At 38.9% G+C, this 16,632-nt stretch overlaps 1 protein-coding gene across 3 annotated transcripts in view; it reads right to left on the reverse strand.

Moving 5' to 3' along the window:
* Positions 1-11,511, reverse strand: part of LOC143440862 (leukocyte immunoglobulin-like receptor subfamily A member 6) — a 35,116-nt gene extending 23,605 nt beyond the window's left edge. For 2 of the 3 annotated variants that reach the window (XM_076927739.1, XM_076927738.1), the window contains exons 1-8: positions 11,372-11,511; positions 11,176-11,211; positions 10,711-10,995; positions 10,267-10,569; positions 9,700-9,981; positions 9,257-9,556; positions 8,642-8,926; positions 7,186-7,488 (exon numbers count right to left, since the gene is read on the reverse strand). In XM_076927739.1, the coding sequence (XP_076783854.1) occupies positions 7,186-7,488; positions 8,642-8,926; positions 9,257-9,556; positions 9,700-9,981; positions 10,267-10,569; positions 10,711-10,995; positions 11,176-11,211; positions 11,372-11,462 (1,885 nt within the window). In that variant the 5' untranslated portion in view covers positions 11,463-11,511. The remainder of the gene's footprint in view (positions 1-7,185; positions 7,489-8,641; positions 8,927-9,256; positions 9,557-9,699; positions 9,982-10,266; positions 10,570-10,710; positions 10,996-11,175; positions 11,212-11,371) is intronic. The other variant, XM_076927740.1, reaches the window with a different exon arrangement.
* Positions 11,512-16,632: the final 5,121 nt, after the last annotated feature.

The following is a 16,632-nucleotide window of genomic DNA, read 5'->3' on the forward strand; positions in this document are numbered from 1 at the left end:
TGTGTGTGTGTGTGTGTGTGTGTGTGTGTGTGTGTGTGTGTTTGTGTGTTTCAAGAGGGAGCTCTTAGCATCCTGCTCCAGCTACCATGGCTGTCTACGATCCGTGCCCTGTCATTATGTGAACTAACCCTTTGGAACCATAAATGAAATTAAACTCTCCTACAAGTTGCCTCAGTCAAGGTGTCTTGTTGGAGCAACAGAAAAGTAACAGAGAAGCTGGTATCAGAGAGTTGGCTCTTGTTGTGAAGAACCTGGCCATACTGAAGTTTAGAGAAATGTGGAAGACTCTGAGACATTGGGCTGGATAATAAGGTGGATTTCATGAGCAAACTTAATATGCCACATTAGTGTGACCTAGAAAGCAGTTCTGGGACCAAGTCAGAAAAAAGAACCTGACTTTCAAAAGTGTCAGAGGGAATCAAGAAGTTTAGCTGTAACTGGGATAGAGACCAACACTATGATATTTGGAAAATTTATCTATGTTTATTCTGCCTAAGAATTTGTCTGATACAAAATTCAATTAAATTGGTTAATTTCTTTCATGGAGGAAATTTCTAGACAAAATGTATCCAATAAAATAGAATTCAACCAAAAGTTATCAAGTGAGATGGGTAAGAACACTTGATATTCATCAAAGAAAAAATCCACCAAGAGAAAGTCTCAATACTGAGCATCTATACCCCAAATGCAAAGGTGCCCAGTTCATTTAAAAAAAACTTTATTGTAGCTCAAAACACACGTTGAACCACACACAATAATAGTGCAAGACCCCACTCTCACCAATGAACAGGTTATTGAAACAGAAACTGAACAGAGACACAGTGAAACTAATAGAGATTGTGAACCAAATGGATTTAGTAGATATCTACAGAACTTTTCACCATAAAACAAAAGAATGTACCTTCTTCTCAGCACCTGACAGTACCTTCTCCAAAAATGACCATATAATCAGTCACAAAACAAGCCTCAACCATTACAAAAAGATTGAAATAATTCCCTGCATACTATCAGATCACTATGGACTAAGGATGGGCTTCAATAATAACAAAAAGAATTAAAAGCCCATATACACAGGGAAGCTGAAGAACACTCAATGATAACTTGAACAAGGAAAAAAGAAAGAAAGAAATTAAAGACTTTTTAGAATTTAATGAAATGAAGGCACATCATACCAAAACTTATGGAACATAATGAAACCAGTGCTAAGAGGAAAACTCATAGCTCTAAGTGCCTACAAAGAAAAAAACTGGAAAGAGCATACACTAGCAGCTTGACAGCACACCTAAAAGCTCTAGAAGGAAAATAAGCAAAATACACCCAAGAGGAATATATGGCAGGAAATAATCAAACTCGGAGCTGAAAACAATCAAATAGAAACAAAAAGAACTTTACAAACAATCAACAAAACCTTGTTCTGGTTCTTTGAAAAAATCAACAAGAAAAATAAACCCTTAGCCAGACTAACCAGAGGGCACAGAGACAGTATCCAAATTAATAAAATCAGAAATAAAAAGGGAGACATAATAACAGAAACCAAGAAAATTTTAAAAATCATCACATCCTACTACAAAAGCCTATATTCAACCAAACTGGAAAATCTGGATGAAATGGACAATTTTCTAGACAGATACCAGGTGCCAGAGTTAAAGCAGGATCAGGTAAACCATCTAAACAGTCTCACAACCCCTAAAGAAATAGAAGCAGTCATTAAAAGTCTCCCAAACAAAAAAAGCCCATGGTCAGAAGGCTTTAGTGCAGAATTCTATCAGACCTTCAAAGAAGAGCTAATACCAACACTCCTCAAACTATTGTACAAAATAGAAACAGAAGGTACACTACCTAATTCCTTCTATGAAGCCACAATTACTCTAATACATAAACCACACAAAAGAGAGAACTTCAGACCAATTTTACTTATGAATATTAATGCAAAAATATGCAACAAAATTCTCACAAACCGAATCCAAGAACACATCAAAGCCATCATTCACCACAATTAAGTAGGCTTCATCCCAGGGATGCAAGGTTGGTTCACTATATGAAGATCCATTAAAGTAATCCACTATATAAACAAACTCAAAGAAAAATATCACATGATCATCTCATTAAATGATGAAAAAGCATTTGGCAAAATACAACACCACTTCATGTTAAAAGTGTTGGATAGACCAGGAATTTAAGGCTCATACTTAAGCATAATAAAAGCAGTAAACAGCAAACCAACAGCCAGTACCAAATTAAATGGAGATATACTTGATGCAATCTGACTAACATCAGGGACAAGACAAGGGTGCCCACTCTCCATGTATCTAGTCAACATAGTACTCAAAATTTTAGCTAGAGCAATAAGACAACAAAAGGAGATCAAGGGAATACAAATTGGCGAAAAATAAGTCAATTTGTCACTATTTACAGACAAAATAGTATTAATCTGTGATGTGATTGTTATTAATGGCTGTTAGGCAAGTCTACATAGGGAAAAATGTAGCCAGGGATTATTACTCCTCCAAGAGTTTTGCTTCAGTTCCAGCCTCCGGTTCTGCCCTGCTTTAGTTCCTGCCTTCCTTTCAGAGTGGACAGTGACCTGAGATATGTAAGATTAAATAACATTTCCCTCCCACTCAATGCTTTTGGTCCTGATGCCTTATCACAGAAATAAAATGTTAACTAGGACAGGGTGTTACAGCAGTCAGCATGCACCTTATACATGATGAGAATCTCATGTGTGAGAATATATTTTAATGTTAGTGACATAGATGTATTATCAACTTTGCTCCAATGTGTCCAACATGAACAAGGCATTTACACGACCTTGGAAGTCTGGGGCACTCATAATGTAATTGATACTATCCATTACATTAACAAGGAATAAAACTAGAAACATGAATGATGAAGGCATTCATGTAGATAAAGAAATAGCCTTTGTGGTTTTCACATGCACATTCATAATTAGCAATCACAGATAATAGGAACAGATAAATTTTCCATCTAAATAAGATAATATACTAGATCAAATTTAACATTCTATATAACAGTGAAAACCTAGAAGTCTCATAAGTCAAATTTTAAATCAGAAAGAAGACAGCAATATCTCTTCTTTTCGTAGAATGTTTAGGTTCCTATGTAAAGCCCTAATTATTGCAGTAAGGCCAGGAAGTAAGTTAAAGTCCAACATATTAGAAAGAATTGTAAGTGGCATTGCAGATAACACAAAAATTAATCATTTTTCAAAAATGTCTTCATTGAACTGATCAAAATTGACAGCAAAATGGTTCAAGATTTTTGATTCATTTACATACCAGCTGCTTCTATAAATGCATGTGGTAAACACTGAAATTTTAAATTTAAAAAATTTATCGGTTTCAGGCTGAAGAGATGGCTTAGCAGTTAAGAGTACTGACTGCTCTTCCAGAGGTTTTGAGTTAAATTCCCAGCAACCACATGGTGGCTCACAAACATCTGATCAGATGCCCTCTTCTGGTGTGTCTAAAGACAGCAACAGTGTCCTCACACACATAATATAAATAAGTAAATCTACAAAAAATTTACTATCTCGGCTGGAGAGATGGCTCAGAGGTTAAGAGCACTGAGTGCTCTTTCAGAGGTCCTGAGTTCAATTCCCAGCAACCACATGATGGCTCATAACCATCTGTAATGGGCTCTGTTGTCCTCTCCCAGTGTATCTAACATCTACAGTGTATTCATATAACTAAAATAAATCTTTAAAAAATTGTATTGGTTTTATATCTCAGTTCTAAACTCTACATATAAATGACATTCCACAGGGGTCATGGATGTGCTTGTGATGTGCTTATGAACTGTAGTTAGGGAAACTCATGCACACCAGGATGTGTGGGAAAGGTTATTTAATTTTTCCTGATTTTATTATATGAGTACTGTATTTATATCATTTCTGCTCCTCTTTTTTCTCCAATTCTTCCCATGCCTCTTCAAACTCCCTCCAGAATTCATGACTTCTTCTTTAATTATTATTTTTAAAAATGATATTTTTATAGCCATGTCAATAGCTCCTCCACCAGAGAGGTCCTTGAAATGCAAATATGTTCATTGTAAGTCTTCTATGTCAAGAAAACTACATAAATAACATGTAGTAAAAGCTGAGGGTTCAAGAGACAATGCCGGAACATTGTTATATTAGGATTCTATTGTTTACATTAGGATCATTTTGGAATCTGATTCTTGAACATTATTTTTGCAATCTCAGCCAGCTTCTTTCTTTTCAATAGAGAAGATGAAGACTCAAGATGCAAGTGGGAATATGGTAGCATATAATAAAGGAAAAGGGGGAAGGCAGAAGATACACAAGATTAGGACCCAAACCTGACTGATAAGACAGGATTGTGCCTTCCCCATTATTGGAGGCAGGAGAAGAAAAGGCATCATCGGCTAAAGTATACATCAAGGTGAAGAGAAAACAAGATGATTGGCTATAGAAAACCTTTTCACCACAGTACCCAGGTGTTTCCTACACTCAAATCACATTTCCTCCCTGAATGATCTCTGAAAATGCTTCCCCACTAACTATAGCCCCAGATTTTTCTTGCAGAATCACCTGAGATCCTTGGATTTATTCACAGGACTCTGCCACCATGAAAGAAACACTGCTTTCTCTCCCAGCCCTATGTTGGGTCTGTCTTTGACTGTACTGAGCTTCAAACAGCAGAATGCCAAGAAGCACAAGAACCAAGACTGACACCCCCATCCTGATGAGATTCTCCACTGTGTAATCTTGGGGCTGTGAGACTAGAGGTTACAGAAAAAGAGGTCACAGAGGTCAGGGGAGATGGAATCAGCCCAGAATATTGCTTCCCTTGGACAGGGCTTAATCTTCTGTATTGGGTCCTATGGCTAAAAATTCTCTTTACTTACCTGTCTTGGGATTGATGTGTTTGGTGATGGCCTAAGGAGCTGATCTCAGAAAGAACCAAAAGAAAAACGTAGATTGTGTAAAATACTAGAAACCTAAGTGTTTCTCCTAGGTCCAATGTTTTTATTTTCTTCCTTCCTCCTTCACCTACACCATTATTTTAACAGAAATGACATTTAAAGATAGATAAGCCAAGGCAGGTGTGGTGGCCCATGCCTTTAATCCCAGAACTTTGGAGGCAGGGGCAAACAGATTTCTGTGAGGTAGAGGCCAGCCTGATCTACATAGTGGGTTTCAGGCCAACCAGGGCTACACAGTTAGGCCCTCTCTCAAATGTTCCTCCTCCTCCTTCTTCCTCTCTCTCTCTCTCTCTCTCTCTCTCTCTCTCTCATCTGTTTCTCTCTTTCTCTTTATCTCTCTCTTTCTCTCTCCTCCTCTCTTTTCTCCTCTCTCCCTCTCTCTTCGCTCCCCCTCTCTTTCTCTCTCTTCTCCCTCTCTCCCCCCTCCCTCTATCTCTCTTATACAGGATGTGGAAACCATCACAGATATCTACAACTAGTCAAAACACAGAGAACAACTAAGAATGATGTACCCATCTCTAACTGATACAGTTACAATACAACCCCTATAGCTACAGCTCAGGAAATATTTCATGAGAGTTCAGAAATACAAGAAGCAGAAGACCAGAACATCTGATGTAAGATAGTGTCTTCTATGTCAAGGAGTCTTACCCATGAGTTTTTTGTATATGTATATATGTGTATGTATTTGTCTAAACAAAACTGTCATGATAACACTAGTTGACATGCCAATGTGGGTAGGTGAAATGTAAGGTCCCACACTTAGCTGAGGAAGCTACAGACAAGTGACAGCTGCTGTGAGAGGAAAATCCAGTCTTTTCCATGGATGAGCCCCTAGGGAGTTATCCAATTCAAATTGGTGAGCCCTAAATTCTTACACTTTTGAGCAAAACTAAATGTCACATCATATATATATATATATATATATATATATATATATATATATATAATGTATTTATATGTACATACATATAGCAAGATTAATGAAAAGGTCATGAATTTGAGAGAGAGCAAAGGATAAATAGAAGGAACTGGAAGAAGAGATGAAGGGGTATAAATAATGCAAATACAGTTCTTTTGTGTGAAATTACTTTTAAAATTAAAATAAATGTAAAAAAATTAAAAAGAAATGAACTGGAAATTTTATTTATGCTGATTTTACTGTAGATATTCATACAAAAGATTTTATAAAATAGTCTAAGCTTCTTAGTTTTTCATTTGTTTGTTTGAGACAAAAATCTTTTATAGTCTTGGCTGTCCTGAAACTTGCTAGGTAGACAAGGCTGTGCTTGAATTCACAGAGATCTGTCTGCATCTGTTTCTTGAGTCTTGGAATTAAAGGTGTGCATCACCATGCCTGGCAAGTCCAAATTTCTTAATTTAATTTCTTACTTTGTTTCTCTCGCACTTTTTCAATCTCTTCCTTGTTTCTCTCTTTTTTTTTTGTCTGTCTGCCATTCATTTTCTAATTTTTTCCTTTCTTCCTGTCTATAATCTTTTCTCCTTCTTTTTTGGGGGATAGCATCTTACCTAGCCCAGACTGGCCTTCAACTCAATGTTACCTAGGATGACTTTGAATTTCTGATCCTCCTGCTTCCACTTTCTGAGTGCAGTTACAAGTACCAGTCATGGTTCACAATATATTTAGTGCCAGGGCCTCCTGCGTGCTAGAAAATGATTCTACCAACTGAGCTAAAACTCTGGCCCTACTTCATATGTTCCTTTCTGTACATGTAGAATACTCGCATCACATAACTTCATGCAGATCTGGATGAACCCTCTCCCTTCTGAAGAAGTTTCCTACTAGTCTTTTTGATAGATGCAAGAGGTTCTACTAAGTGAATGGCCATGCTGTGTATTTATATTAACTATCCTTCAAACTGATAGCCATGCAACATGAAACTATATTGCAGTCAGTTTACCTGTTCCAGGTCACCTAGAAGAAAGTATGTTGTTATGAATTAATCTCAAGGTATCTGGCCTCCCATCTAGTTTTCTACACTGGAGCTAAACATTATAAACTTGAAGGAAGGATCCTTGATACTCTTCCCTAGCTTTCTACAACACCCCTACACGAAGTCACCATCCCAGCAGCAAATAGGAAAGGACTATTGCAGAAGTGGGTTCTAGAGACATTCTCTTTAAGCAGATTGCACAGATGATATGAGAAATAACAGGTATCAAAATACAGTTCAATAAAAGACAATATTTCCTCACCTGAAATATATATCTCCAGATGGTTACTGGCCTCTGACCACACATGTGGAGTACTTGCATTGTATCCATAACATGTAAAGGGCCCCTTCTTGCTAGATGCCACAGAAATGTCAGGGAACAGAGCCTGGGACTTCCCAGTGTGTATGAACTGTGCCTTCTGGGACCTGAAGAACTTCAAATCTTTCCCAGTCACAATGAACCAATCATATTTTTTTGAGGAGACACATTGGAGAGTCACATTAACTTTTGAGGTCACCACAGGACTGGGAAAGGCTGAAAGAGTAGGTTTGCCATGGTGTACATCTATGAAAAGAAGAGACACACTGTCAAATGAGAAAAAAGCTTCCATTGCCCTCAGCAGATGGACTGTGGGTGAACAACTTTGGAACAGTATTTCCTGGAGAAAAAGAAAAGGATTATGAACCTTACTGAATTGTCACCTGTCACCACCAGCACAGGTTGTGACTTAGCTCTGTCTATCTAGAAAGTCGTAAGAGTAACAGTTGTACGGTTCTGCATTCAGGCTTGTCAAAAAAAAAGGATGGTGTGATTTACTTTATTGTGCTCTATTTGGATCCTTCTGTCCCAGATTCTCGGATTCTCTGTTTATGTATCACATAGGTCCCTGGGGTCCCCACACACCATACGTTTGCAGGACTCCCTGAGGGGATCACAGAGCCTGAATGAGCCCAGATGGTAAGTTTTTGATGGGACCTACAAAGTACAGGAAGATGTACATATCTTAGGACTGCTGCACAGAAGTCACAGTAGCAGATCACATTTAAACTGATATACAATAGCAGAAGGACACACAAGGATCTCACATTTCTCTGGACTCTTGATATCCAGTTATTATCTACCTAGGTTTTTCACACAGGTCCAGCTATATTACACATTCTGTAACAATAGGTGCAGAAGCCTAGGATCACTCACCTACCACACATCAAGTCTTTGCCTGGGATCCTGTTTCCGTAGTGATATCATTTGAATGAAAGGCTAGGGCTTTCTTACCTAAGACAAAGAGTTCTACCTGATTACTTGGCACTGAGCACAGGTGGGAGCTATTCAAGTAATAGCCATAGCATGTGAACCTCCATCTCAAGTTGTGGGTCACAGGACCCAATATGAACTGGGTCAGGGATGACCTTGAGTATGTATTCTATATATGCAGTCCTGGAGAGTTTCTCTTCTTCTTTCATTTAAGTTAGCATGAACTTTTTTTATGCCTGATGTGAGTCACACTGAAGGGTCACCTGCCTTCCTGAGGACACCACAGGCCTGGGAATGGCTGACAGGGTAACTTTGCTGGGGTAAACTCCTAGAAGGGACTAGGAAGCCTATGAGGTGAAATATGTGGTAAACATTGTCTGGCTCTACTGGGATTTGAGGAAGAGACACCACAGTGAACATACACCTTTCAAAGGAAGTTCTCGGGGATTTGGAAGTGTCCTCTCACCTGTCACCATCAGCTCCAGTGTGTCACTGCGCTGTGACGACCCACCAGAATTGTAACAGTAACAGTGATATTGCCCTGCATTATGCTTTTCCATGGATGCTATGAAGAACATGGCCTTATTACCAGGCTGCTTTGGAATTTGTCTGGGCCAGGATAATGGGTTTCCTTCTTTATACAGGAAATATATGTTGGTTTCCATGGTCCCCTCACACCAAATGGTCACAGAATTCCCTGACTGGATCACAGAACCTGGCTCAGCCCACAAGGTGGGTTTCTGGAGGTTCCCTGCAAGGAAACAGGTGAGTAAGATGTAGGACTTTGCACAGTTTTACAGTAAAGATCAACTAAACTGTGCTGACTCTTTACTTTTCCCCTGAGTTGCCAAAGAATTGGTAATGTCATAGGAAGACCCTTCACTCACCTGAACATCCCAAATTTCATTCTCATTATCACATACCCCACACACACTTTACTGAATTATAACAACCACAGCCTGCATACTGTGTCTATTGGCTCTGGACCATTTGGTCCTAGGACACATCACATACCAGAGACTCTACTGAAAACCTGTGTCAAGTGCAATGTTATTTCACAGAGACACTTCAGGTCCCTCACCTGAGACCAGGAACTCCAATGGGTCACTGGCTTCTGACCACACCTGAGGATTATCTTCAGAATAGCCATAGCAGCTGAATCTCCAACGTTGTCCAGAAGTTATTGGACCCACTTGGAACCTGGCCAGAGTCGCCATAATGTATGGGTCATGTAAGCCAACGGATCTGTAGATTTTCTGATCATCGGTTCTTAAAATGAACCAGTTAAATGTCTGATTTGAGGTACATGAGATGTTCACAAACACTCCTAAGTTTACAACAGGGCTTTGTAGGGAAGAAATGGTGGGGTTTTCATAGACTCCTAGGAAAGATACACATGAAATATTGAACCAGCAGAAACAATCAACATTGTCCTCCATAGTTGGTCTGTGGTAGAAGATACTGTTGGATCAGTATTTCCTTGACAATAACATCTGGATCTTAGACTCCTGAGAGCACTCTCACCTGTAACCACCAGCTCCAGGGTGTCACTGGGTTCTGACCACCTAGCAGAGGTGTAAGAGTAGCAGGAATATCGCCCTGCATTCAGATGGGTCACAGATGGGATGCTGAGTTTTGCTTTATTGTGGTCCATTTGGAGCTGTCTGTCCCAGGATTCTAGGCTTCCCTCTCTATATAGCTTATATGTTTGGGTTTTGTGGTCCCCCTCACACCAGATGGTCACAGGACTCCCTGAGGTTGTTATGGAACCTGGTTGAGCCCAGAGTATGGGTTTGTGATGGGTCCCTGTAAGAAAGTAGAATACGAGGTATGTCTGTCAGGAAAGTTGATCAAAGAAGGTCAAATTTGCAAATGACACTTAAGCTGATCTACAATAACACAGGGACACATTTCCCAAAACTCTTGGGTTCCACTGTTAACATCAACCCTAATTTCTGCACCTTACATCCAGCTGTATCACACATTGGGTTCAGTATCCCTGGCTCTCAATCATCCACTACACATCACATCCTTCTCTGGAATCCTGTATCAGATGTAAAATCATTCAAGGGAAAGCAATGGCTTCCTTACCTGGGACCAGGAGTTCTAAGTAGTTACTGGGCCTTGACCACATCTGGGAGTTTCTCAAGTAATATCCATAGCATGTGAACCTCCACCTTTGGTTAGAGGTCACAGGACCCACTGTGAAAAGGGCTCGCCATAGTGCAGGGTATGTTTGCCATGCGGGCACCACAGTGGAGAATTTCTCATCTTCTTTCATTAGAATAAACCTATCATATGTAACTTGCGATGCACACTGAAGGGTCACATTTCCCCCTGAAGTCACAACATAGCTGGGGAGGACAGACAGCATGACTTCACCAAGGATAACTCCTAAGAGAGATGAGGAAGCCTGTTAAGTGAACTCACATGGGAAGCATTGTTACCCTCTTCTCAGATTTAAGAAAGGAAGTCCCCAGTGAACATAGTCCTTTTCTCAAGGAAGATCCTGCAGTATAGGTAAAGTCTTCTCACCTGTCACCACCAGCTCCATGATGTCACTTTGTCGTAACATGTTAGTTGGGGTTTTATAGGAACACCAGTATTGACCTGCATGATTCCATTGAATTGGTGAGATAGAGAACTTGGCTTTGTTTTCAGTTTCTAGAAGGGTTGTTGGTATCAGGTAATCTGAACTTCCTTCTTTGTGGAGACGGTATTCTTTAGCATGAAAGGACCCTTCACAGAAGATGGTCACCTGTTGCCCAATGGTCACCACATTGCTTGGTACCACCTTGATTGTGGGTTTAGAGAAGGCCCCTGAAAATATCAGCAGCTGTGTTCAAGGATATATCCTTTAGATACCAGTGGTCAGAATAAGAATGTTTAAGGCATCCCCAGCATCAGCCCACACCTGCTGTTCTCCATCTTCTTCTTTCAAGAGTGACCTGTACTCCCCATCAAATATGTTTAATATGCGACAGCTAAGAAGACACTCACCTGACAGTACTGGGTTCCCAGATCCCAGGATCAATCCTGAAAGAGAGATACCTGTGAGTGTTTGCACTGAAACCTGAGCAGCTCCTCCACTTTCAAATGACTTCTGAGCTGAGAGACATCCTGATGTTCCACAGAATGGTTGTGAGGTAGATTTCCTGTCACACAAAAATTCTCCCTCACAGTCTTTACATCTCACCAAGATACATCAGGGCTGTGAGTGTGGGGGTCATGGCATCCTTTAGTTGCTGCAAGTTTGTTCTTGCCAAATGAACAGACACAAAGTACATGGCCTAGGCAGTCTGGATTCTTCTTTGTGTCATGAGGCTGTCATATTATCAGGCTCTGAGAAAGAGGAACTCGTCTGGGGCATCTGACTATTTTTTCCCAGATCTGTAGTGGGTTGGGCTCCACAATATGTGGTTTCTGACTCTGTGGTTCTTTAGTTTTGGTTTCTGAGACATAACCACTTGAATTTCACACAGTTCTAAAACTCATCCTATTCCCTCAACTGCCTCTGTGCTGGCACTACAGCTGAAATCTGGTTATGATCTCTTCATGCACATCGTCTCCATTGTACACATCTATATCTGCCTGGTTGGTCCCAATCAAAGGAACTAGGACCGAACACAAGATGAACCTGTTTGTTTCCTGAGTCTGCACCTTCACCTATAAAAGCTCAGAGCTGGATGATCTTTTTCTCTCAGACCATCTTTATAGTTATTATTCATTCCTTCAACCAGACCAAACCCTTGGGATGGTTTGGGGATATTATATAAACTTTTCCTGAAGATATATAAACAATGTGTACTCACAAGATGAGACACCAGTGACAGAAAGCTTTATTTCTGTCAAGACTCTTCACAAATCCAGCTGATGAACCAATAGGTTATATTAGGGTTCATTAGAAGTGTGTGATCAACTTTTCAGGTTTTCTGATTTTTTGAGACAGAGTCTTACTACATAGCTCAGGTTGGCTTGACTCTCACTGTGGAGACCAAAATACCTTGAACTCAGAGAGATACACCAACCAGCCACTGCCTGTTAAGTGTTGTGACAACAATATGCTCCACTATAAAAAGAAACATTGCCAATGTTCAGTGTTTATATCACTGCAAAAAAAAGCTTTATTCTCCATGTTATATGGCTACTATTCAACAGGGAGAGCAATGGCCCGTAAGTCTCTACACCATGTGAAATACATAGGGCACCAACGTTGTGTAAGTCATCTGTGTATAATCACAGTTTCTTAGACATCAAAGGGCAAAAGTCATGTTGTTCCTAGAGCCCAGTGTCTCACAGCATGGAAAGATGCAGGTTAAACCTGCAGGGAGCATCCATAACAGAAGAGACATTCTGAGAAGCTGATTTTTCAGTTGCCGTGGTTGAAGACAGAGGAAACTTGAAGAGATATGTAAAAGGAAATATGGTATGTACATGAGTCTTGATTTGACTCCATTCTGTTGAAAATATGCTACAGATGCATTGTCCTTTTCCTAGCAACAAATGTCATTTCTGTAGGAATAATCTTATCAACATCCTTACCTCTCTGGTATTTCTATTTTATTGTTCAGAATTTTTCTGAGTTTTTGAAGGATAATTTTGAGTTAACACCCATCCTAGCTTGAACATTGTTAGTATCCTAATTATGAGCCTCAGCATCATCCTGATTGTCTACTATCAGTCTTACTTTCACCATGGTTATGGGTTCAGAATCCTTGTGAGTAAGAATTGCACAGGACACATTAACTCTCTGATGTTTTAGAACATAGATGGGGTACAATAGGGTTTTAATCATGTAAATTTTACAATGAAACGGACACCATCTGCTCATATACAGATGATTCATACATTAAGTCTGAATTGTAAAGGTTGACAAAATTATGGGCTGAAAAACAGAACTGAAAATTAAAGTTTGTAAATGCACTCAAGAAAAAAGGCTAACACTGTGTAGTCCCTGCATAGTGGATAGTGTCATAAAGGATCACTTCAGGGAGACTACCTCCACAATGTTGGGTGAGATAGGGTCAGAACCCCTACTTAGTTAGTGCTAAGTCAGTATATGCCCTGTACTCTTTTTGTAGGTGGGTATTGTGATAACTCATCTGACTCTCTGCTGTCCACAATAACACTAAAATCGACTACTTCCTACTTTCATCCATTGGCATCTGTCTCATGTGTTAATATCAGTTTCAGTTTAGAAGCCACACTATCCATTCCATGAAGGATAGCAACTAGTAATCCATGCAGATAATTCAAATTTTTATCCCCCTTGCAAAGTTAACTGATTGACAACAGATATGTTGATCTCAGGCTGCGTTCTCCCCTTCTGTATGTATCAGTTCACTTTCTGTTTCTATAATTTAGTATTTGACCCTGTGTCATTATAAAGAAATCTGTTTTGTGTATTTGGTGTTTTGGCTATTATGTGAGAAGGAGAATTTCTTTTCTGTTCCAATCTATTTGGAGTTCTCTAAGTTTCTTGTGTGTTTATGGGTATCTCTTTTTTTAGATTAGGGAAGTTTTCTTCTATAATTTTGCTGAAGATATTCACTGGCCCTTTAAGGTGGGAATCTTTGCTCTCTTTTATACCTACTATACTTAGGTTTGGTCTTCTCATTGTGTCTGGGATTTTCTGCATGTCTTGGGTTAGAAGCTTCGTGCATTTTGCACTTTCTTTGACATTGTTGTGTCAATGTTTTCTATGGTTTCTTCTGAAACTGAGATTCTCTGGTGCCATTTACATGTCTTTATATATTTGAAGATTGCATTAGGGTTATGTGTCTATATAGAAATTATTAATTGTACACAGTTTTGGAAAAGAATAGAAGTCTATATTCTTTGTTCACTCAAGATCAGAAATGAAATATTAATGCTATGAATTTTAGTAATTCCTATGTAGAGGGTATCTTATTTATTATCTAGTATCTTGGCTTACAATATGGACAAATTCAAAGCATTTATTAAAAATATCATAATTTTTATTTTGTAATGAAAATATACAGCACACATTTCATTATGAACCTTAAGAAATATTTAGAGATATCCTTTAAATTTATGACAAATGATTTTATCTGAATTAAATGAAAATAAGTTCAAAAAATGAAAAAGAATAAGAAAAAATTTGGTGAGATTAGCTGATAATTTTCAAAGATGTAATTCTAACCTCCAGCAACCCCTGTGCATTCTCTGGTAAGGATGCTGTTTGCTGTGGCACTGAATGCTAGCAAAAAGAAATAGCTGACCCAATAAAAGTTGCCCCCCTCCTGCTGGCCTGGACTATGGTTTAGTTGCTTATTACTTTCTTCCTCTAACTTCCTAAATGCTAGACAAGACATCACTTCCTCCTCAACACTCTGTATCTAAGTGTCACCATTTCCCCTTCCTCAATATTTCTCTGATGACCACAGCTCTTTATCTGACATTGCAGTTTCTTCCTCAATGGGCATTCATGCTCACTGCAGGAATGTCACTATCTTCCATTTAAGACAGAAAAGTAACATTTAGCGCTATACAACCTCAAGCAAGGCATAATTTCCTTGCTCCCTCCCTTGATGTAGGATGATGTTAATGTCTTTACTTTTAAGGTGACTATGGGAACCCAAAAGTCTGGTAACATGGATAAGTTTAAATACCTGAGTCCACAGATGGTTTTAATGCAGAATTCTATCAGACCTTCCAGGAAGACCTAATACCAATTCTCTTCAAACTATTGCACAGAATAGAAACAGAAGGAACACTACCCAATTTGTTCTATGAAGCTAAAACTATACTCATACCTAAACCTCACAAACCCAACAAAAAAAGAGAACTTCAGACCAATCTCTCTCTTATAAATATTGATGCAAAAATACTCAAGAAAATTCTTGCAAACCCAATCCAAAAACACATCAAAACAATCATCCATCATGATCAAGTAGGCATTATCCCATGAATGCAGGGAAGGTTCAATATTCAGAAATCCATCAATGTATTCCACTATATAAACAAACTCAAAGGAAAAAACACATGATCATCTCACTAGATGCTGAGAAAGCATTTCAGAAAATTCAACATCCCTTCATGATAAAAGTCTTGGAAAGATCAGGAATTCAAGGCCCATAGATAAACTTAGTAAAAGCAATATACAGCAAGCCAGTAGCCAACATCAAACTAAATGGAGAAACTTGAAGCAATCCCACTAAGATCAGGGACCAGACAAGGATGCCCACTCTCACCCTACCTATTCAATATAGTACTGGAAGTCCTAGCCAGAGCAATTAGACAACAAAAGGAAGTCAAAGAGATAGAAATAGGAAAGGAAAAAGTCAAAATTTCACTATTTGCAGATGACATGATAGTATACTTAAGTGACCCTAAAACTTCCACCAGAGAACTCCTAAACCTGATAAACAACTTCAGCAAAGTTGCTGGATATAAAATAACCAATTTGCTGGTTTAAATGATAACAGCACCCATGGGATCACATGATTAAATACTTGGTCTCCAGTAGGATGATCTGTTTGGAAAAATAAGAAGGTATAGTATTGTTACAGGAGGCATTTCATGAGGGCTTTGAAATTTCAAAAACTCATGTCATTCTCAGTGCTCTATCTCTACCTCCTGCTTTAAGGGTAAGATGTGATCTGTCAGCTGTTCCTGTCACCATGCTTTTGCCTTGCAACCTCTGAAACCACAAGCTCAATTAAACATGTCTTTTTATATTTTGGGTTGTGAGCAATAGCCTTTAACAGGTTATCCATTCCTCCAGAACTAAAAGTCTCTTTTATATGCTGGTTTGATCATGGAGTTCTGTTCCAGCAAGAGAAAAGTTACTAGCCAATTCATAAGATGTTTCATATATTTGATCCAAGTTAGAGATTTTCTGTAGTGAGATGAGGATTATCCCAGATTACATCACAAAAGAGAGAGTGCACTGGGATTCTTGAGTCTAGAGATCATATTAGTCTAGGAAAGTGAGAATTCTAAAATTTAATAATGAGATGATCAAAGAACAACCCTGGTACTTAAGAATTAACTAAGCCAAGTGCCAAGAAGGCAAGGGGACTTTTACAACTAATGACATTGGAATAAAAAGATGGTACTGAAGGTCTGGGGAACACCATCCTCACCAGTGAGGGACTCTGAGTTACTCTAGCTATCATGAGGAAACAGATTTAATTCCCCATGAAATAGATTCAGAAGAGAATTTTTTTTGCTGTTTTTAAAAACTAGTCATCTTTTCTGTTTTCAAAACTGTTATTGGATTAGAAGGCAGAAGCATATAATATTACTTTATTCTACCTTTCCCTTGTCCATTTCATTACCCATCACCACCTCTCTTTTTGTGAACTTCTGACCATGTCGTTTCCCACACTCTTTATAGAAAGAACTGTTTTCCATTAATCTATTTGTTCATTTACATCCCAGTTGCTGCCCCCCATTTCAATACCTCCCTCACACAGTCCCTTCCCCATACTC

The sequence above is a fragment of the Arvicanthis niloticus genome, chromosome 30 (assembly GCF_011762505.2).
Source record: "Arvicanthis niloticus isolate mArvNil1 chromosome 30, mArvNil1.pat.X, whole genome shotgun sequence".
NCBI classification, from domain to species: Eukaryota; Metazoa; Chordata; class Mammalia; order Rodentia; family Muridae; genus Arvicanthis; species Arvicanthis niloticus.